Raw genomic sequence first — 27513 nt, 5'->3', positions numbered from 1 at the left:
GAATAAAATTTTATAGTGTCTATACTAATAATAACAATATTAAAATGTCCATAATAATAATAGACATTCTACAATTTTGACCATATTCTCAAAACATAAGTAATAATTACAGACATCCCAAAATTTTAACCACATTCTTAAATCGCATGTTTTAAAAATTATGGGTCGCAACTGCGAAGTAGGGAACCTATTTGATGTAAACAGACAAATACGTTTTTTAGAAATTTGAAGGCATTAAAGACCCTAGTTGTTATTAACCAATAACGAACGAGGATCAGGATCAGCAGTAACCAAAACTAGTGAAACTGTCTTCTCGAAATAGATTTGCGATATTTTCCATTAACTTCATCATCAAAGGGAGTGCTTCAGAACGAAGAAAATTTGGAGTTGAGCTGAGTTTCATCCAGCATAAAGAGAGCTCGCAACAATGGCGTCTTTAGTATCCATTCAACAACACGCAGCGAACTCCATGATAATCTCTTCTAACTTTAACTCCAAAATCAGCCATTCAATCTCTGCGCATTCAGTCACTCTCAAATCATCGTCTCCCGTGAAACCTCTCTGTGCTTACGCAACCCCAAACCCCAAGGTCTATCGCAACACTCGGTTTGTTAAAAAACAGAGAAACCCGTCATCAAATGAGCAAGAGCCTAAGACGGGCACGGGCCATAGCCAAAATACGAACGACCCATTACGTGGAAACGCTCAATTAGAGAGTCTTGATGTTAATTTGTTGAGCTTGTGCAAAGAGGGTAAGGTAAGAGAAGCAATAGAGTACATGGGTCAAGACGCTTCCGCATCCGCTGGCTATGATGTGTTCAGTTCGTTGCTGGATTCCTGTGGGAATTTAAAGTCGATTGAGATGGGGAAAAAGGTTCATGAATTGTTAAGGACGTCAGCGTTTGTTAAAGATGTTGAGTTGAACAATAAATTGATTGAAATGTATGGGAAATGTTGTAATACGAGGCTCGCTCGCAAGGTGTTTGATCAACTGCGTAAGAGGAATTTGAGTTCTTGGCATTTGATGATCAGTGGGTATGCGGCAAATGGGCAGGGTGCCGATGGGTTGATGTTGTTTGAGCAAATGAGGAAAACAGGCCCTCATCCAGATAAGGAGACGTTTCTGGTGGTTTTTGCCGCGTGTGCTAGTGCAGAAGCAGTGAAAGAAGGATTTTTGTACTTTGAAATAATGAAGAATGACTATGGGATTGTTCCTGGGATTGAGCATTATATAGCGATTATTAAGGTTCTAGGAAGTGCTGGTCATTTGATTGAAGCTGAGGAGTTTGTTGAGAGAATGCCTTTTGAGCCCACAGTAGAAGTTTGGGAAGCTCTTCGAAATTTTGCTCAAATTCATGGAGATGTCGAGCTTGAAGACCGTGCTGAGGAGCTACTAGGTGATCTTGATCCTTCCAAGGCAATTGTTGACAAAATTCCATTGCCTCCAAGGAAGAAGCAATCTGCAACTAACATGCTCGAGGAGAAGAATAGAGTGAGCGACTATCGGAGTACTGACCTCTACAGAGGAGAGTATGAAAAGATGAAAGGCTTGAATGGACAGATGAGGGAAGCGGGGTATGTGCCGGACACAAGATATGTGCTTCATGACATTGACGAAGAGGCAAAAGAGAAGGCCTTGCAATATCATAGTGAGCGATTGGCAATTGCTTATGGTTTGATTAGCACTCCACCTAGAATGCCTCTTAGGATTATCAAGAACCTCAGAATCTGTGGTGACTGTCACAATGCAATCAAGATCATGTCAAAGATTGTTGGAAGAGAGCTAATCGTTCGGGACAACAAGCGGTTTCATCACTTCAGGGATGGCAAATGCTCATGTGGAGACTATTGGTAAAGCTGTCAACTCGGCTTATTCATGAGAGACTGTCAATCTAGAATATTACCGCATGAAGGAAGCCAAATTAACTTTTTTAAAGAGATTTACTTGTATGAAATTTTGTTGGTGTTGTACATTGTGCTTGTATGTGGATTCTAGTATCATTTCAATGCAAATTGAGTTATTAACCAACCTAGTTCTTTGCATGTCCTTGCAATATACGTTAGATTTCCCATCATGTTTCCATTTGCTTCTATTCTCCATGTTTGGGAATGTCTAGTGATCGTTTTGATGGAACTCCATAAACAGTTCTGGGGTTGCTCCGTGGAGCTTAATCTCCCAGGACAGTTTTACTTCTCACCATAGGAGCATCCCACATCACTTTGTATGAGTTTGTATAACTTGTTTCTAGCTTGCAAGAAAGATTATTCTAAGTTAAAAGGCACATAAGTAACGGAAAATCTACCAATGATCTAATGGTTGCTTTGTGGAAGTGAAGCTTGAAGATGACACCAGATGACTTGACTCGAAAAGAAAAACATTCACATTGTAGTTGAATCAAAACTCTTATTGATCTTATATGTGAATGTACACTTGTCAATTTTGTCATCGGATGGTATATTACTTTACAAGGGTAAATCCCCAAAAATCTAAGTTTGGTAGTTGATAATCCCTTAATATCTGTGCTCTAGACCTAATGTAACAGTTTACTGAGAGCAGGAATGTAATCTACATAAGCTGTATACAGCTTGAAAGAATAGAATATTAGATTGCACAGATTAAGGGCTTGAATTGGTACAGTCAATTTAAAATCACAATTCAGACAAATCAAAGCTTCTGATGACCTTGAGTAAGAATCTTGATCCAATTCGAAAGTGAGTTAAATCCTTATGAAGAGTGAAGCGATGGTTGACTATTTCTCTTGTTCGTTACCACGTCTACAACATCTTCATCTCGTGCTGGAACTCTCAGGTATGATTTCATAATGTCGTACACCGTAAACCCAATTGCCACAGACGGTACAACCTGGTATATACATCAACACATCATTAGCTACTAATGAGGGAAAACTACTAATAAATGACATGATTTTGTACCTTCAAATAGTTGATGCTGAGCCCTGAAAATAATTGCTTCCATCCTTGCTTCTGAGCAATCATAACAAGGGTCTGCATTGTTCCTCTTGACTCCGCACTATTAGACGCTGAGAATCTTTCAACCTAAGAAGAATGTCTTCAATTGTTAAAATTGTAACTCTTTGCTCCAATGATATGTAGATCAGAAACCTACAACAAAAGTACCTGCATTTGTCTTCTAACAACATCAAGAGGGTACGTGAAGGTCTGACCCAATAGACCTGCGATGGATCCACATGCAAGTTTCACCATTATATCTTTCTTGTGATCCTCAGGGACATGACGCTTCATCTCCTCGTAGAAGTAAAATTTCAAACCAGCATATGGGAAGATTCCATAGAGCGATGGAGCTGAAAATCATCCTCCATGCGTTAGTTATCACTGAAACACAATGACAGCAGTTCTCAAACAAGCTGTTTTGATAAACATACCTGCACCACGATATAGACCTCTAAGCCCAGACTCTTTGTAAGTCTGACGAAAACAATCGCGAATTCCTCTATAAACATGTTCTGCACTAACTACTCCTTGAAAGTTCTTTTTTGATGAATCAACAATCTGCATGAGAAACTGCAACTTAGCCCACAATTTTGTCATCTAAACCAGGACAGAGTTGTGAAATTTAATTTATCAGTTTAATGTATACGTCAACAACTTTTCATGGGACAGGCTGCTAACACTTATAAGTAGCCAACAGAAGAGGCAGTAAACTGCTGCAACCATCCCCAGGACACTTTCTAAAAAGATTAGGCATCTCTGTTTACATCCAGGTTCCAGCAAGCGTGGATCCAAATTCAAAAGAATACTTCAGGAAAAGCGGGGGGTGGTGGTGGGCTGAAGCAGCAGTTTGCAGGAAAACAAAAAATTAAAATTCTTTACTGTATCATTTACCTGATAAGCCAATTTTGTTCGAACTAAATCAAGAGGATAAGTAAACAGCACAGCAGTTCCTCCAGCAAAAGATCCTGCTATGAGATCAAGTACAGGGCCTCTGCTAACATCAGGAAAACTGAGGATAATCCATCTACGATATTCCTCATAAGCCATGTAATGAAGTGCTGCATATGGAACAATTCGAGCTACACTAGCACCATTTCCTCTGTAGCAAATTGCGAAATTAAATAGTTAAGATGAGGAGAAAATAATCTGCAAACGCTCACATAAAATGTGTTGTCCAGAAGATCCACCTGTAGAAACCCATAGCACCTTCTGTTTTTGCGATCTTCTTAATGGATCCAAACAATCCGATGCTGTGAAATTCTGCTCTTCTAGTCTGAAAATAATCAATGACTAAGTTCCTCGTAACTTTCCAGGTTCAAACCAATTTCTAATTCAATTCAACTTCACAGCTCATGTACATCTCTAGATTCAATGCTAGTGCATGATTCATGTTTACCTTCAAGGGGTCATTGCCATGTGAAAGGTGAAAATATGAGACCGACAAGCACAAAAGTACAGGTTTGGGTTGTTAGAGTAGCCACTTTTATGCAAAAATGAACAACATTTAGGAGTCCATATCTTAACTAACTCTTACTAAGACCATGCATTAACATGAAAACATTAGATAGCGTCTTTTAATGGCATCACAAAACCCAGAAACATGAAACACATTCCCTAAAACAATGATAAAAAGGAATCACCAATGCAATGTCAAGACCGAGACATGCCATTTGTTCTAATAGAATCTGTGAATGATGTAGAAATAAATGGGCTCTTTAAGTGTCCACGATATTTATTGAAATTTTACCAAACAAATAAGTCAAAGAATTTTAATGAAATTCCATCTAAAAATTAGTTCTTCACGCAGACTTTTGCTATCATAACAGAGCTAACTTTCAGAAAACATATGTTCGGTTTAAGAGTAAACCTACATAGAATCAGTCCATGCCTTAAATGAGCAAATAACATGATAACAAAACAATATTGCATGAAACTCAAGATACTAAGCCCTTATAGGTGTGGCAGTGGCATGGATTGTGTTTGCATACTGAGTATTGACAATGTGAGCCTAAGCATTTCACAAGCCAAAATGCCTCAGCTTGTCTGTGAATCACTGGTACAAATATTGTTGGTTTAAACTTCCCACCATATACGACATACTCAAGTCTGGTGCATTGACACTTCTAATTGGTTCATCTATATCTATTTCAATTCCTACTATCACACAAGTTTCACAGGATTTAAGGTACCAATCTTTAAGCGGGTGTAGCAAAAAGTCTTGAACTCCATTCCTGACTTAATTTCAGGTGCTTTGATTCTTCGAACAGGCACCTCATAGGGAAGTGAAGGCCAACATAGCGTTAGTACCCCAGTTTAGAATTCGGCATAGACTCAGTAAACCACCGAGAAAATGGAAGAGGGTATCAAATTTCGCCTTGATTATCACTTGCAAAAAACAACCACTTTGTAATAGTTATAAATTCTAATCACCAAATCCAATTTATCTCCAACCAAAGCGACCATCCATCAAAACAGCATTTTCTTAAGTTGGTCATCACTAACATGGCTCAACGACATGAATCCAAAAGAATCATCAGGCAAATATCATAACAGAGAATTACAATCAAGAACCAAAAAAGAACATAGAGAGAGTCTACCTGAAACAAAATCTTGACGCGCTCAAGTGGGGCAACAGCAGTCTTGCCGAAGCCACCAGCAACGCCACCGGCAACCAGCTCCTTTGCAAACACAGGCATGCCCTCTATTATTCCATCCATTAACATACCCATCTCTCTTTCTTCTCTCTTCTTTTGCAATTATCAGAGAGAGAAGAAAGAGAGAATTTTCTGTTCTTTCTTATAGTTGAAGAAAGAATAAATTCGTGAAATGTTGGAAGAATCGAATTGAAACGTCTCTTTGAGATTGGTTTTTATATGCAATAGACAAAGTCTGAAGTCAGAGAAAGCCCACGCTATGGTTAGACTCTTTGAAAAGTCAATATATTATTGGTTTGTTGACTGGCTTGCAAGCACGGCCGTGTAAAGTTTCAGTATGGTAGTGTGATTCTTTTCTTTTTTGCATTAGTTCTCTTGCCCCACGTTCAGAATCCCATTATTAATATTATTAATTTTGGAATAACTATTGAACGTGGGGTTTAGTTTGGTTCAAGTGTAGTATCATACGCAGATGCACTTAATCATTGGATTCAGTTATGGTGAGAAATTCAATAGTTAAGTAGTTAAATTTAATGATTAGGTGCAGTTATAAAACAGTACCACAGTCATATCATAGCTGCGTTCTTGAATGCAACATCAATAATTGAATGTATGCTGAGGTTGAAAAAATCACCCAAAAAGAAGGGGTACGTGCTGAAACCCGAGTGTTTTCTCCAAAAACATTTATATGAGTCAGACAGTCCGGCTATAGATTAGATTTGATCCACTGGTTAAGCATTCGGCTAATTGTGTAAGAAATACTAAATAGGATAATTGTATGATTAACTAGTTGTAATATAATTGATACAAGAAAGTGGCATTATTATTGAATTGTGATTTTTTTTCTACTATTTTTTTTCCTCTTATTCTCTCCTACTATTATATATTTAGTGAAAAAAATCAGTTCAATTATAAATAAAATGAAATAAGCCGGCTTGATTGTCAATATCAAAATTTAAAACTCAATCTTGACCACTCATTTCACTAGAAGAAAATGGAAGGAAAACAAATTATGAGAAAATTATTACTCATCGATCATGTTTCCATACTACGACTAGAGGTTAAAGAAATCTTAATTGTGTTCTTCACACTACCATGCGCTATATGCATTATAGCCGTAGCACAAAACCATGGAAAAACAAGCCTATCAAACGGGGTAAAAAAATCCACATCAATTAGTCAGAAAAATTTATGTGGGGCAAGTGTCCGCCCACTAAACTTCTGTCAAATACCTATAAATGAAATAATGTAATTTTATATTACTTTGAAACAAAATTTATTAGTATTACCGTTAAATTCATTAAACAGGTCAAAAGTATATCTTTAATAGACATTGTGCGACTGCCTCATGTAAGTTTCTCTGTAATTAATGAGCGTAATTGGAGGTAACAAAGCATTTGTCAATACTGACATTAACTTATTTTCTTGTCATCTGTTTAACATACAATAATATTTGGAATATTGGTCTAAGTATAAATAAAGTATTTTTAAAATACAAATAAAGCATAATTATATTGGATAAAAGACAAGTCAAGGCAACAAGATTACATGAACACTTAATCGTGTCGTAAACAAGTTCGTGTGTCAAGAGCTCAACTCAAACCCAACACACTTGGTAAACAAATTGCACATATTCAACCCGATTAATAGCCATCTCAATTTGGATAACCTGAGTCCGCAAACTTCCAATGATGTTCGTGTGGATTGTGCCACAAATGATCACCCCTAAGCCCAAGTGCCCAACAACACCTTTTTCAGTGAGGGCGGTTGATTTTGCAGGTTTTTGAAACAAAGGGCCTGAACCAAATGACATAGAGATCATTTGGGAAAAGAGATGAAGGCAAGACCTTGAGATGATGCAAACTATAAACCCTTAACTGTAGGTGTTGCTTAAATCAAAATGAAAAAAAATCAGAACAGAATACCAAGCATCTACTAAAAATTATTTAAATAAATTGCATATAAGCCATTGACAACATTCAGTCGTTTCCTGTACCAATGAGAACAACACATAATTGAGGAAATGCTTCATGAGTAGACTGGCATTGTCTGAGACCGACATTCAGATGAGTTTGGTTGACTGGATACAGTACTATCAACGTCCTCCTTAATGGAGATTGCACCTATAAGGTGGAGTAAGATCTTTTTGAGCTCCTCCGCACTGCTCCATTCGTGTACTTTTGCCTTTATAAGCATTGGGTTGCTGCAAATGCGGTCCCATAGAGGATAGTTCTTCCGTGGCATCACAAAATCACAATCTTGGAGCTTCAGTGTTGGACAAAAGTCACCTCTTCCATCCCCAAGATAAATAAATCTTCGTTTCCCACATCCAAAAGAAGTGCAAACATGGTCAAGAACGAAACCCTGATGAAAACAAGAATTATAACTTTAAAACAATTTAGATGGAGGAATAGAAATGTGTTATGAGATGGAAAAATTTAGCACCATAAGCAGAACTATAGCATAAAACCTCACTATCTCATCTGCTTAGACATATTTTTACTTGGAACACGATGAAAACTATTGGACTATGACAACTTCATATTAATATTTTTTCGTGAGCAATCAACTAATACCCCATTGGGACTATCTCATTTATCTTTTTGAATCAACAGGTCTGGACAGGAGAAGTGAATAACAAACCAAAATCCATTAGGAATTTCCAACGATGACTCAATATGAATTGAAACTGGGAAGTTGTGTAAAGCTTACTAAGATGCAATAAACTATTTTAACTTGGTACAAGTTTTAAATGACATAACGAAAAAATCCAAAGCAAAATATGCCCACTTCTCTTAAGAAGCAGGTGGCATGAAAATTGAACAATGCCACAGCTATAACTTAAACCACAACCCTGCAGCGGCAGTGTACTCAACTACACTTGATGGAAAAAAAAAGATATTAATAATAAAATGATGGTTACACTTCTTTCACAAGGCATGTCAGTGGCTTTCTTACCAACACACAAAGTCACGAAACATCAGTTTCTAACCTTATCAATATAAATATTAAAAATGACTGATTTTATATGCAAAATCAAATTGCAATATCAACAATACCTCTTTTATAAATAATAAAGATACAGGTTTTGAGGGGAAAAGCGCAGATAATGCTAAAGGACTGTGGGATAGAGTTCGTCTTCTTGCTTTACTTTTGGCTTCAGTTTCAAAGTGGTTTCACGATTAACCCTTTTTCTTCATACATCTAAACTCGGATGGTGTTTTGAGATAGGGAGTTATAACTGATTTTAGCATTGAATAGGGGTGAATGGGTATACTTTTGTATAGCACAAATAGTCCTAGTTTATATTTTCTTAGTGGACGGGTGATCCACTATCTTTTTTAAATCTTCTTCATTAATACATTTTTGAGCTTCTTATAAAAAAATAAAATAAAGATAAAGGTTTAACTAGATGATCACTAATCATTTTATCAGAAAACTCAATCCATTACAACAGAACCTTGAAAAGCTTAACAATTTACTTCATAATTTAAAACCTTAGAAATGAGATAGACATAAGAACTTGCTATATTACCTTGCACAGATTTGAAGGGCACAGATTGCAACCATAATGAGATAGAGTAGAATCATGGTAAGGCAAAATCCTAAGCCTTCCTTGTTCGTCTACATAAGTTGGATTCGTATAAATCTCCGAAAAGCATCCCAACAAACCATGATGTTCCATGATTGTCTCAATGTAGAACTGATTTGCATCACTAACTATTTTCAAGTCACATCTAAAATAACCACATTGCCACATAAAGTTAAGTTAGTTTCATCAGCACCCACCAAATCAACATAAATGATATAAGAATCATGCTCAGGTGCAGACGTGCGTGGTAAAAAGCTTTTATAATGTTGTATAAGCACCTCTACGGGGGGCATCTTCAAATGAAATAAGCTTGACATAAAAAAAAACCCAAAATGAAAAATAAATATTACCCAAGTGAGTGGGCTGATTTTATAGCTGCAGCCACATGGGAATCTAAAGGGCACTGTCTCAAGCAATTTGCAATGTCCTCAACTGTTTTGCCTTGTGAATGAAGCTCCTTCATCATCCTATCCTATAATTTTTTTTGACAAAAACAAAACAAACCCAGCAAAAAATCTATAAAAATAAGAATCCAAATAAATAATCTTTAACTTTTACATGAGAGAGCACAAAGAAACGAACCATGAGAGAGTTCCAAGGCAATGTAGAGCGGAGCTGATTGAATAAATGGGTGAGGCCCATCTGGGTCACCACCCAATTGTCGCTGTCGTCATCGATTAATGTCCGGTCAAAGTCAAAAACCACCACTACGTCCGCCATTTTCAGGCGACCGGGATTGCAGTTTCCCGGCGCCACCAAAGTAAATTTCCTCTGTTAAAGTAGTAGTTATGATGATGAATCAGTATTTCGTTTTCCCTAAAAATGTTCGTTGTTCGGTAGAGAAATGATCTACTACTGGCTGGACGTATTGTGTAATGTGGCGTCAATTGATCATGACCCGTTAACTTGATCAAAAGAAGAACAGCTGGCGCAATTTCGCCCACCGCTGTTCACATTTATTATTATTTTTAAATATTCAAATGGTCTTTTCTTACGTGTAATGTGCTGATGAGATTTGATCAAATCAATAAGGCTACAATAAGGCAAAGTTTGGAAGGCTGGATTCAATTGAATTAGTTTTTAAAATTAAATTGGATTAAATTAGATTGGATCATATTAAATTATAATAATATTATCTTTTGTTTGATATAATATTAGACAGGATTGTACTAATTTAATTTAATAAAGCTAAATAACTATTTAAAAAATATAATTTGTTTAAATTATATTGATAGTTGTTGACTTTAATATTTAATATTCAATACTATTATAAAGAGATAGTTGATTATTTTTATATTTAATATTCAATACTACTATAAAGAGATAGTTGATTATTTTTATATTTAATATTCAATACTACTATAAAGAGATAGTTGATTATTTTTATATTTAATATTCAATACTAGTTTAGATAAATTAATGAATAAAATTTTGATATTCTATATAAAATAAAATTACAGGTTAAAAAAATTATGAAATTAACTTCTATGTTTAATTTTTATTGAAATATTAGGTTAAATAAAAAATAATAGAGTGATAAAAAGGATATAAATTTTTTATTTGATTTTATTCCACCTAAACCCATAAAAATACGAGGACTAATAATCCCAATTGTTTTGGATTAAATTTGCTTTAATCTATCCTATTAGTCCATGACACCCAAAACATACCTTAAGATTAGACTATTTTATTAATCTCAAAATCTAATCCAATCTCACAATTTATCTAATCCCAAACATAACCTAATAAGATAGAGACCGTCGATGATATGGCGTTTAACTATTGGGCACAAAGCAAGCTTAGAATTTTATTTGTAGCGATGTTACAATTACTTGTTATCAGAAACAGACCCACGTCATTTGCAATTTCTTTGCATGACGCATTTGCCCGATATGAGGATACGTATAGTTTCCTAATTTGATTCAAGTTAAGCTAAGTTTTCATACAAGCCGAATAAGATTAGGAAACTGTCTTGGAATAGTTTCCTAATTTGATTCAAGTTGATATTTAAGATTAAGAAACTTCATTTTGTTTAGGAATCCTCATTCTTTTGGGTTAAAAGGAAACTAACAACTATTATATATATATATATATGTATATATATCAAGAGAGGTCAATGGTCACAAAAACGAAAGAAAACTGAGAGAGTAAGCTTAGAGAAGTAGTAATATGGGAAGAAGGAAGTCGATGAAGCTGGAACCGCCTCGCATCCTGAAGCAGCAACTGCTCCGAGAAAAGCCTCCTCACAATCATCACCACACACCCAACATCCCTCCTCGCCTGATGAAACTCCAACAACAACAACAACAACAACAACAAGAGCAGCAACCTCCGTTTAGAAGACTCATTCCACCACGCTTGAGGAAACAGCAAGTAATGATAAGATCATCAAAATTGTTGATGATGCAAGAACCCATCGGAATGGCGATGCCACGCCCACATTATCTTTTCGGCAAACATTCTCCAGGCCTCATCCCGCGAAGGCATTTGCTGGTTCAACATTATCTGGTGCTGCCTCCCTTTTTTAACTTCCAGATTCATGACCGAGAGCCAGACAAGAAACAAGAGCATCTACGTGGTCTTCCCCTCGAGCCTGATGAATCACCGGCTGTGGACTATGCACGCCTCACGTCATTCTTAAACAACAAAGATGACGGCTCTGCACTCACTCCATGGAACTGGAACCCCCTTCATGGCCATTCAACATCCGCAAACAAATGCTTGCAGTCAGGAACGAGTCCATATTTCTCTTTCAACGTCCGCGAGAAGTGGGCACATTAATTCATGCAAGTCTTGTCAAGAAAATTAGAAAAAAAAAAGTTCATTTAGATGTTGGATTATTTGTAAATTGTAATCGTCGTTTATGTTATATCCTTGAAATTTTTCAGGAGTGTGTTTAGTACTTTCACTTCTTAGTTATAAAATAATAATTATGTTCCACTCAATTTACATTTTGATGATTATCCATGTGTATGTACTTTTTGTTTGAAAACATGACGAAGCCTTTTTCAAGAGAAATAATCAAATCACATTGCATAAATAAAAAACATTGATCAGTTTGATCTACTAGTGGCTCGACGTATTGTGTAATGTGGTGTCAATTGATCTTGACCGTTAATCTGATCCACGAAGAACAGCAGCCGCAACGTGGCCCAATGTTCATATTTATTATTACTTTAAACATTCATTTTAAGATTTGGAAAATGAAAATTGTACTTGACGGATCAAAGATTATTAAACATGAAATTTGTTGTAAACTCATATTACATATTATGTCGTTCTTACATCAACTTATTGTGTATACGATGGATTTATAAGAAATTTACAATCTCGAATATGTTAAAGAGTAACAATTTTATACCCTCTATTGAATTAGGAGTCAAAATTGAATTTAGATTTAATGTAAATTTTTTTTTGGTTAAATTTTTAGAAATATACAATTGATAGTTATTAAATAAAAATATAAAATTAATTAAATTTTAACTATGTATTATTATATATGCCAGTGCAGCAGAAAAACTATAAAGAGTTGAGCACAATTGGGGAGTTGCTCAGTATTATTGGTTGCTCGTCATCATAAATAACAACTGTCCTCTGTTAAATTTACAAACAGAATAGTGACTCCTTTTATGGCTGACAACAAATGAATTGAATGATGTAAACGATTATCTCCCTCCCTATATTTATATCCTCCTGCACTCCCCCCCTGCTTCTTGTTCTGTATCTACAACTCCCAATCAAAAAAAGGTAACCAAAAAAATTTAAAAGAAAAAAAAGGGTCCTTTGAATCATATCATCTTGCATAGTCAATGAACCCAACCCAATCTACATTTTCAACCGTAAGCTTAGAGAGACATGCGGGTCTTTATCGGTTTTAACTTCAAACCCATGCTTTCTGGAGAGAGCAGCTCCGGGGAGATGCAAGATGGGCTGAGTGGGCTCCTCGGGCTGTCACTGAAGGGGCACGGTTTGTACAACCCGTATCCCATAAAGAAGTATTCCATTGGTATCAGCATTGCATGCGGTTGCTCTTCTGTCACCACTGATCCACAAGCCTGGACCTGCAAATAATCAACCATACTCCACATTTGAGCATTGCATTTCCCATATTTGTTTCAAGTAAATGTCATAGCAATTGCTGTGCATGCCTAACATGGGATCACTCGATATGACTTACATCATTCACAAATCATAACTTTAATCAGTTCACAAATTCAAATGTTAAAGTCCCAATGATTCAACTTCAAGCATGCAGTGGATCCTTGATTTTATCTTATTTCATGACAGATATATAAAATCTCATTCTTCCTTTCATAAATGCTATACAAACATCATTACATTTGATGGTAATGGCTACATACCTCAACCAAGGCACTATATCTTTTATCTAGCTTTGAGATCATATGGAGAGCTTCAGAATGGAAAGGGGAATTTTCTCCAACAAAAACGAGAGTGCGACATCTCAGTCTCTTCAACCCATCGGTAATGTCAGGTCTTCTGCAGATTGGTTTAACAAAGTTTTAAGTCTCCTTCAAGAATCTCAAAACCTCTCAAATAATAAATAAGATGTAAAAACCAGAATGTCAGTGAGGATGCAATCCAGCCACAGAATGTTTACCTATTAATAGTTTGCAGAAACCGCAAAACATTTATGCTCTGCCTCTCATCCAACAACTGGAGAAGAAACAGTGGTAAAAAGGAGTCAAACAAATGTAAATATTGGAAAAACCATCATTTAATTATGGAAGAAAACAAAAATCAGAATTCAGAAGATGAGATATTCAGGGAACAAGAGAAAAATAACTGAAATAGGAAAAGAAAAGTTTGGGCACTGACCCTTCTACATGCTTGAACGATATCCGACTCTGGGACTTCAGCAGTACCTCGAACTTCCTATCATAATTCATAATAATCCCATCAATCAACCTATCCTATAAGTAAAAGAATATGTGAAACCAACAACAAGAAAATGACTTTCCAGCCTTCCAGGGCAGAAAAGCTAGAATACCTTGCTAAAATACCGCTGAAGCAAAAACTCCTTAAGCAATCCAGACATGCCATAGAAATATAGCAAATTTGACATCACCTGCAGATTACAAGTGATCTCCAGTGATATGGCCGAAAAGAAAGTACAAACATTTGGATATAAGAATAACCAACAGGATCAGAAAAAAAGAACCTTATTGTAAAACCATTCTGACCAAGAGGGTGCTTTGCATAAAGGAGATACAAGTATCAAACCAAGAACACGTTCTCTATATTTCATCTGCAATGCAATGCCCTCGTCAATTTATAGACATGAAAATCATATAGAAAACATTAATCGTAGCATCAGATCAGAAAACATACAGCAAATAAGGTGAGAATATAAGCACCCGCAGTTACACCCATACACATCACTGCACCAAGTCTGAACAAGAAAAAAACTTCATGTCATCAGAAAATATGCCAAAAAACCACAAGTACAAATTTCAAGAAAAAGCAGTTACTGCCACCCAAAAAACAACTCCATATATATTTTTAACTCCTTGTGAATAGCATCGAAGCATCATACCCAAAGTAGTTGAGAACCTCAAGGATCTGATCAGCCAAGTCATTGACAGAAGGAGCAGGATCATCTGGACAAATTGGAGCAGCTCCCAACTGCAAGAACTCTTATGAAAATGCGAGAAAGGAAACTCTGTGAATAATGGTGGCCAGCCATTGAATGTAAAATAAAATAATCATTAAGAATATAAAAGTTGAGCTCAAGTGAACTAAGTTACAGACCTCATGCCCAGGAGGACATATATGGTATATGCAGAAGTTGTGAAGCAGCATGGAGGCTGCCTCAGGCCAGAAAAACAATCCTTGGAAGCATGACATATCTGATCAACAAATTAACAGAACACGGAGAAGCAAAGCAAGTATCAGTTTGAAGATCTTCATATCACTAATTGAGAAACAAATGCAGGGGAAGCTAACTTTCTGATTACTAAAAGACCAAAATTCCCCACTCCAAAAAATAACAACAGACTAACAAGGATGAATGGATTGATGAGGATTAGACTTCACAAATACAATATCAATAAATTTATTACAATCATCTGCAACTAACAAATCTGAATCCATTCTACTTACGATTTAGAGCTAAATCAGGATAAGTTATCAATGCAGGCTTGTCTTGGTCTCCATAGATAATAACAGACACAGAACCGCGGCCGGTGGGTACATGATGTTCCTGAAAAGTTTTAATAAACACATTACTAACAAACAAATAATTGCGTGAGAAAAGAACAAAGCAGAAATTTTCCAGCTAATACTAAAAGCTATTAACACTTGCAAACACTCAACTCCCATTAAATTTTCAGATGAGTCGGATACTTGTTCAGCAAGAATTGGCTTCAGTAAAATAAGAGCAATCATTTGTCTTCTATAGCTTAGACCCTTTAAAGAAAAGAAAGCTCCTACTTTAACCAGATAGTATTATTCCCTAAAAAGGGCTTCTTCCCCATGTGCTATAGTTTTTAGGGAAACATAAAATTACTTGATACACCAAATTAACAGAACTTATCAAAAAGTTAATAAACGAATCAAGAAATAATACCTAGTGATTCCTGATTTTAATCATTGTGTTCTTACAAAAGCTAAGACATCTTAAAAAGAATCTCTTGCATCAAAAGAAGACATTGACTTTAAAACTCAAATGTAACAAAAAAAAAATATTAATAATAACAGCTAGACATCAAAATATATTTTTTTAAAAAAAGGCATAAACAATGCTTCTGCAATGGACTGCCAGAAAAAAAAAAAAAAGGAAGAAAGATAAAACATTGAATAAACCAAAAGAAATTGATTCCAGCTTCACAAGAAGAAATGTATAAATCCAAATGCGGGAACAAGAAAGTAAACGAAGCAAAATTAATTAAATTAACAAATAAAATCCAAAAAAGAATGTAATGTAGCATAAAAAAATACACATTAAACCTACTAACACTGAATAGTACTGTGACCGTTAAAAAAGAAAAATGTAAGGATCGGAGAATCACAAAAACCGACGCCGTATATTCTCCATCACACCGCAGAAATCGTTTCACAAGTAAAAACAAACAAATGAATAAAATAAACTTAAAAAGATAAACAAAGAATCGAGAAATGAAGAAAATTTACGAACTTTGCCACCGAGGTAGATCTTCTCCATGTTAACGGAAACGGATTCATTAGAATCATGCATAGCCACGGCCATGGCCGAGTTTCTCTCCTCTGTGTCTGAACTCTGTGATGAAGAAGAAGAAGAAGAAGATTAAAGAAAGAAAGGCCTTCAACAAATTTGGCCTCTCTCTCTCGCTCTCTAAAACTCTTTTTATCTTTCCCTCTCGCTCTGTCTTTTTTATTTTATTTTTTCAAAATTTATTTGCCCGTGATTTTATTGGCTTATATACAAAGCGATTCTTTGATTCTTTCCCTCTTCAATTCTTAAATAAAATAAAATAAAATGAAATAAAAAAACGAATTTCTCTCTCTTGGGAGCTAACAGCTAAATTAGCCTCCGCCGACGGTTTTAAATCACCTTCCCTAACTAACTTACGTTCTAAGTTTTTACCTTTTACCGCAGTTAATTTTCAATCCAACGCCATTTTAACACTCAATTAGTCACTCCAAATTTTTTGTAATGATAAGAAATGAATAATGATAGATATTTCAAAATTTATTTTAATTGATGTATAAATTATATAAATTAATTATATTATTTCACAATTAATTCATGAACGCTGTATTATCTGAAATAATTTTTTAAATAAAAAAATTTAGAGTATGTGGTAGAAACTAAAATTTACCCTAAACATATTAAATAACTTTCATCCGTTTGAGATTTACTGCTTCTTACATAAACAATTGTGTCCGGTGTGAATATGATTTCGGAATTTACGGAATTGCTTTTGCTTTTTGTTTATTTATTTATTTAGGCTAATCCTAAGTTACATGCATGTACCTTACACTCCTCTCACATAAATAGTGAATGATGTGGGTCCACTCACTATTCATTTGAGAAGGATGTAAGGTACGTACGTGTAACTTAGAGGGATCCATTTATTTATTGTTTTTTACAAAGAAAAAATTAGAAATGATGAATGGCATATTAGGCCTATCATTTAGTTTGACTAAAAGTGAAATTTTTAGTTTAGGTGTCATGGAGTCATGGTGATGTGATGTGTACACCTGTCATTGGATGCTCTTTCTCTTGGTGGGTCCCATTTTCTCAAGCGGGGGCCACGGCCTTGTAGCCGTCGACATGTCATTAGTTTAGGGGACCTTCGAAGCTAAATCACAGATTGTTGCGGGCGTTTGCTTGCCGTTCATTTGACTCCACTCGTTAATCATGCGTTGGTCTATCATCTTCACTTTTCTAGTGGCAATTTTTATTAGCTTATAAGATTTTTGACTTGATTATTCATCACTTCTATAATTTATAAATAAAATTGTATAATTTCTTTTATTAAAATATAATATTTTTAACTCCCTACTTTTTTAAGGGTTCAAACCCAAAAAGTATTTAAATCATTCGACGGTGCATTAAGTTGTAATTAGAAGCATGGAAGAAATTAATTACTAAATTGAAAAATTAGCTAGAGTTTAGAATTGCATGTAGCCGTCTTGATGGATTTATTTGCAAAGGGTATCAAATTGTTTGATTACCATAATTATTACGAGAATAGAAAGAAATATATAGATGTTCAATGCTACCTAACATATGGTTGATGATAATTTGTTTAGTATTAATTATTTTTTGTTCTTTTTCGTTATTCTTCTTGTTTCTAAATTCAGCCTAAACTTTGATGACAAACAAAATCTTTCCAAAAGATATGATTAAGAGTCCATAAACTTATTTACAATAAGCATAATTCGCCATGTGATTAAGAATCCTTTTATAGTGAGAATATTTTTACTTTAACAAATAGAGAATAACAATAAAATATAAAAATTACATATTTTAATATATTAGAAATTATATTTTTTTTCTATTTATATATTGAAATATATTTTTTATCGAACAATAACATTCTTACTTTATTAAAATGAAGATGTCCTTATTACAAAATTATTCCTCATGTTAAATATTAAATAATTATTATAAAATAACTATAATGATTACATTTCGGCTGTGTTATACAATTATAAGTGTCATAATGGGTGCCAAATTGGATGCCAAAAGACCCACCATTTCATTTTCCTCTTGTTTTTTTATATTTGTTCTCATCAAACAAATAGAATTTGAACAAATCTTGCTTACCAAATGGTAATAAATTATTGTACTAACATATTACAGATGTTTGAGAGGTCTAATATTAAATTTTCTATTTGTAATAATTTATAAAAGCTTAATACTCTAATGTTGCAATTTTATTATAAAAAGGAAAAATAAAAAATATTTCACCTCTTTAGGACTTTGGATTGATTTGGCCAGCTTGATGGGACACCAATCCACATGGCTGGTTTAAAGAGAGCAATTCCCAAGCTGCTAGGAATAATTAAGTATTGTAGATCCCAAGTGCATGAATAGGATTTAATGAATTTTAATTTAATTCCATAATTAAATTAATTGCACAATTTAATGGGTCCCCTTTTATCAAAATCAGTACACGTGAAAACGCTCTTCAATTGCTTTTCAAGCAATACAATTAAATTACAGGTGGTATGAGACAGCCATCCACCGTCTGCGAGTTTTGTTTTTTTAATTTTTTTATTTAGAGAGTGAGAGGCCTCCCGTGAATATTCAAATTATCCTGTGAAGCCATTTAAAAAGTTTTGATTTGTAAGGCTTTTGAATCAATTTTCTACCTGAAAGTACTTGTGGTTTTAGTTTTGCCAATCAAATGGGAATCGAGCTCTGAATTAAGATTTGAATTTTTTATTGAAATGTGAATAATGTTGAATAATTTAAATTAAAAATAGAGATCTACCTCTAATGATAGTTATTCAAACTTCAACTGTTTTTTATATACTCAAATTAACAAAATATGTCTTCTAGCCTATTTCACTTTATAGCCTTTCTCTTGTGATGGAAGATAAGTTCTTCTCAAGCATTCATTTTTTGGCTAGGTTAGGGACCTATTTTTTATAGTAGTATTTCATAATTTAAAAGACTTTACACTTTCTTTCATCAAAAAAGTAAAATTAATAAACTTGATCACTTACATTATGAAAGCCGTTAATAAACATTAATACGCTTTATCACTTTCGTTATGTATTTAATAACCTTTGTCACTTTCATTATGAAAGTAGTTAATAAACTCTACCACTATCTCTTAAACCAAGTAACTAGGTCATTAATATGAGTTTATATATTTATTTATTTAAACAAGTGAGTTATCATGTTGATCATATAATAAAAATTCTCACATTCTCGAATTTGGTCTACATGATAAATGAAGAATAAATTTATAACTTGATATGAGTATCAAATTATTAGTTACCCATGTACAATTAAAATTTTATAAACAATGCACGAATTGTGAGGGTGATGCCCCTAAAAAGAAACATTTCCTTCCATATATTACAAGTATAAAACTTTCTTGAATATAATCACTTTATGAATAAAAATTCATAAGTTATTTAGGGTTTAACTTAGACAGTCCCAATAGACTTTTCAAAAAAATTTTATGTGCACAAATGACACACCTATACTCTTTACCAACATAGCCAATAATAAAGCTGAAAACAAATTCAAATTTAGCAAATAAAACCATTCAATCTACGTGACCATTATACACTTTAGCTAGCAAAACATAACCATGGGATCTTTTAACATGAGCTTTATCTTTATATATGACCAACAGTAAGCCCATGCTCATAAATGTGACATCTCATAACTTAGGTTTATATCGATAAATTTATTTTTGGCTTCTACAATAATCGATGGTCTTTATATCGACATTAGTTTTCAAACCATTGATAAAATGTGTTAATCAAACTACTTGCATATTCTTTCAGAACATGTAATGACTTTATGTATATAACCTTAACTTTATTGCAAAATATTATCATCTATATATGAAATTAAAATTTCATAGCTCCCACTAACCTTAAGATTTATACTTTGATCACAATATTAATTAATAGTAAATTCAAACCTTCCTACAGATAGAGGTTGAAAAATGCATTCAATTTATTACATCTTTACTTACATATTAGATATATATGAGCTTTTAATGATAAAACTAGCAAATATGAACATAACATTAGAAAATTCCATGTCTATGGGTCTAGGAAAAATTCTCATAAATTGATGCCCAATCTACTATCTTATTATAAATTAAAACATTAAAATAATTATCTCCCTGTGGGGCCAAATAACTAGTTAATGAATAATTGCAAACTTTTGATACCATATATAATTTTATTCATCTTTATATGATATTATATTCCTCATCAAATATATATCATCATATCTTGAATTGTTATGGCTACTTTTAAGATACAATAATATTTTAAAACTTAAATGGCATATTAAAAATAATTGGGCACAAATAACAGGCTAGAAGTTGATGTTTGTTATGAATCGGAGGGAATGGATGCTATAATTTAAAAGAATCGTATGTAAACAATTATTTAAAAATAATATCTGAGCAAACGATGTTTAAATCATAGAGAGACAAAGATTGAAGAAACAAGAGCAAAATACTTTCAGGGAGAAAATGAATTGTGTATTGTCATTAGTAAAGGAAGAGTAATATATAGGCATTAGTAGGTAGAGCACTCACATTTTTTAATTATAAAAAATATTAATGGAGAGAGCACTTAGGATTGTTAACAATAAAGAAGATAATGGGGAGAGTAGTGAAATACTAACTAGGCAACCCAAGAGGGGGGTGAATTGGGATTTTAAAAATTATCTTAGGCAAACCACACAACAATTTAATCTAATGCCTTAATAAATTTGAAAACAATAAATTCAATAAAAGCACAATAATAAATGAGTAGGGGAAGAGAAAGCAAACTCAAGGATTTTTACGTGGTTCGGCAATTCCCGCCTACGTCCACGCCTCCAAGCACACCGGGCTTGAGGATTCCACTAAGCAAGCCTCCAAGGCTTCAAACGCTTACAATTGACTTCCAAGGTGTCAATGGACCTTTACAACAAGAGATTATCCCCAATCTCTTAACCCAAGTGTATCCCAACACTTACAATCTTTTAACTTGATTTTACAAAAAAGATTACAAATGAATCTCTCTCACACAATGTGTTTGATCACAAGTGAAAGCTCAATGTGTGAATGAATAAGATGAATACAAAGATTTAAAGCTCAATGAAAGTTGTATTCTCAATATTTTGCTCAATGATGATCGTTGGAATTCTTCTTGTTTGAATTGGATTGAGCTTATTTATAGTTGGAGTTGAAAAACTAGCCGTTATAGACTGTCGGACAGAAAACGGTTCGCCGTTAACCCTAAACGGTTAATCGTTTCGGTCGGTCAAAGTTACCGTTGGGCCAGATTTCAAATAAATGGTTTGCTGTTTAGGATTGCCCTTTCGCCGTTAATTTCCAGAGACCTGCAAAACAAATTTGGTTTAACCGTTCTTACTAAACGGTTCAAGGTTAGCAAACTGGAAATAATCGGTTAACCGTTTTCAATAAACGGTTCACCGTTAGTTTCCAGAATCATCATATTGACAATACTTTAAAGAACATGCTTTCTGGAAATTATCGGTTAGCCTTTTTAAATAAACGGTTAGCCGTTTGCTACAGTGATTGCTACAGTAACCTGCACAGTGCACTATTTTCTAAAATTACAGTTTGACCCTAAAACTTTACAAAACTGTACCATAGCCCAACACGTCATGAAACTTTGCAAATAGGTCCAATTTCAAAATTTTTAAGTAATGCTTTGTTAATCCCAAAACTTTCTGAAATTATGTTATAGCCCAAAATGCTATGACACTTTTCAAATAAGTCCTTCACCAAAATTTCAAGCAATACTTGTTTATTTCAAAGTTTTCAAAATGCTTTCAATTAAACCATAAACTTTGAAAAACAACCAATTTCATAAAATCATTTTTCCATTAAGAATGAAACATTTATAATGTGAAACTAATGATTTATTTAAAAAGAATAAAAACAATCAATTTCATAAAATCATTTTTCCATTAAATACAAAACATTTATAATGTGAAAATAATGATTTATTTAAAAGAATATTAAATAATTTGAGCTTAAAAGATTAATCATTCTTAACTTTGTTTGTTATCATCAAAATCAATATTATGGAAACATATATGTTAACAATCTCCCCCTTTTTGATGATGACAAACATTTCATGTATTTAAAGAATGATTCCACAAATTGCTCCCCGTAAATATAATCTTCTTTTACAATTTGCCAATTAGCTAAATTAACATATTTAAATACATGGATTTTTCTCCCCCTCATCATCAAAAAGAAAAACTTAATTGGCAAAGACAAAAGTAGCAAATTTTTATAGATTTGAAAACATGTATTCTTCTCCCCCTTCATCATCAAAAAGAAAACGTAAAGGAAAAGAATAAAAGTAGCAAATTTGTTACCCATGTTGTTTGAGTAAAAATTTTGAAAGAATCTCCCACTAACAACAAGCATTACCTCAAATACAAGATTAGTAATATTACTCCCAAATTATTATAGATCATGATAAAAGCCAACTCCATACACAAATTATCACACTAAAATATCATGAACCATTATTCCATTAATTACCAAATCAACAACTTAAAATATGAAATTATCATATAAAACACCCATGTAATCAAATCGTCATATCTCAAAATTATCAAAATCATCATCATAATCAAATATCAATTATCAAAACAATTACTCAAAATGCATATTATTCAAAAACATATTATATGCTCCCCCTAAATTTATAGCCAATTAAAAATTTAACCAAAATGATTTTATCCAAAAAAAATCATATTTATCTCCCCTTTCATCATAAAAAAAGAAAAGAAAAGATAGATAGATGCAATTGAAACAGAATCATTAAAAATAATTTAATAAAGATATTACCCATTTTGTGCGAGAAAAAATTTCGGCAAAGTCTCCCCTTTAAAAATGAACAAATCCTTAAATACACAACATGGTTAAAAATACTTCCATATAAGCTTAAACAATTATAATAAATCAACAACTCCATCCATTCATCAAGCAATGCACATATAATCATTAATCATCAAAATCAATATGAATTCCTCAAACACTTGTAACAATTAAATCCGAGGATTCCATAATCATATATCAACCATTAAAAGAATGCTCAAAATGCATATTATTTCCCCCAATTTATATCATTAAAATGATTTATTACTTTGTCTCCCCCTTTGGACAATAAAAATGTTCAAAAAGCATATTATCCAAAATAGAACAAGTAATAAGCTAAGCAAGGGAATGCAAAAGTCATAAGAGCATAATGTCAACAATTCAAAAAACATATAGTTACTAATCACATTTTAGAAATCAAGACAACTAAACTCATCAAAGATCTAATGTGACATTTTAATATAATTTACACTCTCATATGCGCCAAGATCTCAAGGATCATGTATTTCTCCCCCTTTCGATATTATTTAAAGCAAGTAATGGATATTTAACAATACGTCAAGAAAGCATACAAAAAATGTATCCATTCACCAATCATAGATTCCATAAGATCAAATTTCATCAACTACAATGGAATCATCAAAGCACATTCTTTGTCATCAAAGCATAAGTATATAATAGCAATATATAGATAATCAAAATCAACATATGCCATTATAGATCATCAAAATCAACATAGCCAAAAAAACCATCATTATGAGCTAAAGAACAAGTGATCAAATCCATTATTACAAATGCTCACATATTTTTTTAAGTGATGATCTAGTAGTTACACCTTGTGATGGATCTTCAAAATTAAATTCTTAAGGTGAGAAGAAATATACCTCCATTCTTTAGGGAGTGTTTGAGAAGTACCTTCATCTTACTCCGCATTTGTTTCTTCATGTTGCTCCTTTTGATTTTCAAGTGGTGCATTCTTTTGGCTATCATTTGATAATCTTCTTGTAGCTTTTCATCTACATTATCATCAACAACAACTTTCTCCATAGAGGAATTAGACTCATCAAATATAACATGTATAAATTCTTCCACAATCAAAGTTCTTTTGATATACACTCCATAAGTTTTGCTTGTGTTTGAATACCCAAGAGAAATACCAACATCAAATTTTGGATCAAATTTACCAAGATTATCTTTTGTGCTCAAAATAAAACATTTGCATCCAAATATCAAATAATAATCATCATCAATCCACAATGAAAGCAACAATGCATATAAAAATGTAGGTGCATAATATAATAGAAAACTATGGTAAAATCCGTAAGGAGAGCACACTATGGAAGTGGTAATTTGAAATACTCAAAATGCACAAATTCGAATTTTTCAAGCTATTGAGTAAAATGAGTAAGTTTGAATCAATTAAAATGATTTTAGACACAAGAATGATTTTAGACACAAGAATGGATGGGGAATAATTTATATGAATCAATTTGGATTGAAAACGAATGAGAATGATGGATTTTGGAATGAAATCAAGTGAGGAGTAATCGGCTTCTAGTGAGAGAGAGAGAAACGGAAAGCCGAAAGAGAGGGAGAAGATGAATAGTTGAAATAGCATCCGAAACCGGATTGCCGAATGAGATTAACCGGAAATCCGGTTGGTTCCAGCAAATGTTTCACGCAAATCCGGTTTTCCGGATAACACGAACCGGCTTGCCGGTTGGATCCAGAAGATAGCAAGAGAGAATCAGCTTGCCGATTTGCCAAAATGCAGCTCGAATTTGGAATTCCGAATTGACAGAACCGGAAATCCGGTTTGGTCCAGCAAACGTTCCTTGCGAATCCGGCTTTCCGGTTTTGCTAACCGGTAGTCCGATTTGAGGCAGAAAGTAACGTGCAAGCTATATACCATTGGAAATATGATTAAGTTAGCTTTCCAATAAAATTTACAGAGCTTGATTTAGAGTTCTCTAGAAGAAGTTATGACCAATTCATTACAACATGTGCAGACTTGATTTGGAGTGCTTATAATCATTCAAAAATAAAATGCAGAAAGGTCAAATTCGGAATAAAAAATGTGTTGATTGAGCCAGAAGTAATGTACAAGCTATATACCGTTGGAAAGATAATTAAGTTAGCTTTCCAATAAATTTTACAGAGCTGGATTTGGAGTTCTCTAGAAGGAGTTATGACCAATTTATTACAACTTGTGCAGACTAGAGATTTTCACAATAATTAAACATATAAACATTCAAAAGTGAATAAATTAAACACACCACTTAACTATCATGCTTAAACACTTCATAAACATTAACATCAAACAAATCCATCATGATAAATCACTCAATATTACACACAATGATAATTCCATCATGTAAACATACAAGCATACTTTCGCAATTTCATTTATCATGATTCATTCAACAAAATTAATATGGCAAGAATTGTTACCAAAACAATTAAATTATCTTGCCTCATCTTTTTCTCCTAGATCATGCTCAAATAATTATCCTCACAAACTTTCATCAAGGAACTTCTCCACAATTCCTTGATTGTGGTACCTACAAAACAAATTCAAGTTGTATCCTTTGGTACCCAAATACTCTTGGGTCCTTGAATGTTAGATTTAGTTCCTTTTGGAACCCAAATACATTTGACGCCATAATACACATTTCTTTTAATTGGACATCTATTCTTCATGTGACCATCTTGATTACAATAATGACATACAATTTGATTGTTAATGGATGTATTCTTTACAAAATAACTCTTGTAAAATTTTTGTTTCAAATTTGGTTTGTAACCAATGCCACTTTTGTCAAATACGCATTTTTGTGAATTTAGCAAATTATCCAACATCTTTTGCCCATTTGTAAATTTTAATACAATTTGATTTAACTCATCACTCTTCTTTCTAAGCACTTCATTTTCTTTTATTAATTCATCACCATATGATTTCTCATGCTCATATGAAGTACTTTGTTTACATGTGAATGATGCAATTCTATCATGTAACATTTCATTATCTAATTCCAATTTTTTTATCTTTTCATTTAATGAAACATTGGATTTTTGCAAGGCATCTTTTTCATTTTTCAAGTCATTTACATGTGATTCTAGATGCTTGTATGAAGTGCTAGATTTCTCATTTGATAATGCAACTCTATCATGTAATGTTTTATTTTCTAATTCTAGGCATGTGATCTTTGCACTAAATGATTCATTTTCATTCTTAAGCTCCATCATCTTCTTTTTAAGACATATATTTTTTTTACCAATCTTCATTAACTCATCATGCAAATCCTTAAAAGCATCATGTAATTCATCATATGTAGGAAGATCATTTACCTCTTCAAATTCATCATCCGAGTCATCTCCAATTGCCATAAGTGCCAAATTTGACACTTCATGAAATTCCTCCTCGCTCGTAGTCTCCTCATACACAATTTCAAGTTTTCTCCAAATTTCATAAGCATTAGAACAATTTGAAACTCTATGAAATTCATTTTTATCTAAGGCACAAAATAAAGCATTCATAGCCTTGGAATTTAAAGACATATTTTTCTTATCCAATTCACTTAAAACATTCTTCCTAGAAATGAATGAACCATCACAAACTATTTCCCATAATTCATAATCTAAGGCTTGTAAAAACACTCTCATTCTAATTTTCCAATAAGGATAATCATTACCATCAAAGAATGGAGGTCTAGTGGTGGATTGGCCTTCCATCAAAGTTGAACTAATTTGGGTTGCTATTGATCTTTAACTCTAGACGGTTAAGTCTACACAAGAGCACCCTGCTCTGATACCAAATGAAATACTAACTAGGCAACCCAAGAGGGGGGTGAATTGGGATTTTAAAAATTATCTTAGGCAAACCACACAACAATTTAATCTAATGCCTTAATAAATTCGAAAACAATAAATTCAATAAAAGCACAATAATAAATGAGTAGGGGAAGAGAAAGCGAACTCAAGGATTTTTACGTGGTTCGGCAATCCCCGCCTACGTCCACGCCTCCAAGCACACCGGGCTTGAGGATTCCACTAAGCAAGCCTCCAAGGCTTCAAACGCTTACAATTGACTTCCAAAGTGTCAATGGACCTTTACAACAAGAGATTATCCCCAATCTCTTAACCCAAGTGTATCCCAACACTTACAATCTTTTAACTTGATTTTACAAAAAAGATTACAAATGAATCTCTCTCACACAATGTGTTTGATCACAAGTGAAAGCTC

The 27513-nt window shown here is 33.5% G+C and overlaps 4 protein-coding genes across 4 annotated transcripts; 1 reads left to right on the top strand and 3 right to left on the bottom strand.

Annotated features, from left to right (window-relative positions):
• The first annotated feature begins 229 nt into the window (after positions 1–229).
• On the top strand, positions 230–2029 carry LOC102621863 (pentatricopeptide repeat-containing protein At2g15690, mitochondrial-like). The gene has a single exon (XM_006475345.4). The coding sequence runs from the start codon at positions 428–430 to the stop codon at positions 1853–1855; it is 1428 nt and encodes a 475-aa protein (XP_006475408.1). The 5' UTR covers positions 230–427; the 3' UTR covers positions 1856–2029.
• Positions 2030–2384: 355 nt separating this feature from the next.
• Positions 2385–5875, bottom strand: LOC102621563 (mitochondrial carrier protein CoAc2). Its single transcript, XM_006475344.3, has 7 exons — positions 5571–5875; positions 4161–4246; positions 3865–4072; positions 3405–3531; positions 3139–3323; positions 2935–3057; positions 2385–2863 (listed from the first exon to the last, which is right to left on the bottom strand). Exons 1-7 carry the CDS (start codon positions 5700–5702, stop codon positions 2726–2728), a joined length of 999 nt encoding a protein of 332 aa, XP_006475407.1. The 5' UTR covers positions 5703–5875; the 3' UTR covers positions 2385–2725.
• A 1685-nt stretch (positions 5876–7560) lies between these two features.
• LOC102621280 (thiamine phosphate phosphatase-like protein) lies at positions 7561–10049 on the bottom strand. Its single transcript, XM_006475343.3, has 4 exons — positions 9802–10049; positions 9570–9691; positions 9163–9364; positions 7561–7991 (listed from the first exon to the last, which is right to left on the bottom strand). Exons 1-4 carry the CDS (start codon positions 9937–9939, stop codon positions 7656–7658), a joined length of 798 nt encoding a protein of 265 aa, XP_006475406.1. The 5' UTR covers positions 9940–10049; the 3' UTR covers positions 7561–7655.
• A 2699-nt stretch (positions 10050–12748) lies between these two features.
• On the bottom strand, positions 12749–16703 carry LOC102621005 (protein NDL1). Its single transcript, XM_006475342.4, has 11 exons — positions 16373–16703; positions 15340–15439; positions 14989–15086; positions 14774–14862; positions 14569–14629; positions 14399–14485; positions 14228–14305; positions 14056–14112; positions 13838–13893; positions 13581–13716; positions 12749–13280 (listed from the first exon to the last, which is right to left on the bottom strand). The coding sequence occupies exons 1-11, from the start codon at positions 16442–16444 to the stop codon at positions 13065–13067; spliced, it is 1050 nt and encodes a 349-aa protein (XP_006475405.1). The 5' UTR covers positions 16445–16703; the 3' UTR covers positions 12749–13064.
• Positions 16704–27513: the final 10810 nt, after the last annotated feature.

The sequence above is a fragment of the Citrus sinensis genome, chromosome 1 (genome assembly GCF_022201045.2).
Source record: "Citrus sinensis cultivar Valencia sweet orange chromosome 1, DVS_A1.0, whole genome shotgun sequence".
Lineage (NCBI taxonomy): Eukaryota > Viridiplantae > Streptophyta > Magnoliopsida > Sapindales > Rutaceae > Citrus > Citrus sinensis.
Note: the sequence above shows the minus strand (reverse complement) of the source record. Positions and strands in the feature narration are given on the sequence as shown.

Coding starts and splice junctions, on each gene's coding strand:
- LOC102621005 (XM_006475342.4), bottom strand. CDS start 16,444: ATGGCCGTGGCTATGCATGATTCTAATGAATCCGTTTCCGTTAACATG. Junction 14,863..14,988: donor TATGTCCTCCTGGGCATGAG/GTCTGTAACTTA, acceptor GAGTTCTTGCAG/TTGGGAGCTGCTCCAATTTG. Junction 13,281..13,580: donor GATATAGTGCCTTGGTTGAG/GTATGTAGCCAT, acceptor GATTATTTGCAG/GTCCAGGCTTGTGGATCAGT.
- LOC102621280 (XM_006475343.3), bottom strand. CDS start 9,939: ATGGCGGACGTAGTGGTGGTTTTTGACTTTGACCGGACATTAATCGAT. Junction 9,692..9,801: donor TGCCTTGGAACTCTCTCATG/GTTCGTTTCTTT, acceptor AAAAAATTATAG/GATAGGATGATGAAGGAGCT. Junction 7,992..9,162: donor GCCCTTCAAATCTGTGCAAG/GTAATATAGCAA, acceptor TGTTTTCATCAG/GGTTTCGTTCTTGACCATGT.
- LOC102621863 (XM_006475345.4), top strand. CDS start 428: ATGGCGTCTTTAGTATCCATTCAACAACACGCAGCGAACTCCATGATA.
- LOC102621563 (XM_006475344.3), bottom strand. CDS start 5,702: ATGGGTATGTTAATGGATGGAATAATAGAGGGCATGCCTGTGTTTGCA. Junction 4,247..5,570: donor GCGTCAAGATTTTGTTTCAG/GTAGACTCTCTC, acceptor GATTATTTTCAG/ACTAGAAGAGCAGAATTTCA. Junction 3,532..3,864: donor GAACAAAATTGGCTTATCAG/GTAAATGATACA, acceptor TTTCTCATGCAG/ATTGTTGATTCATCAAAAAA.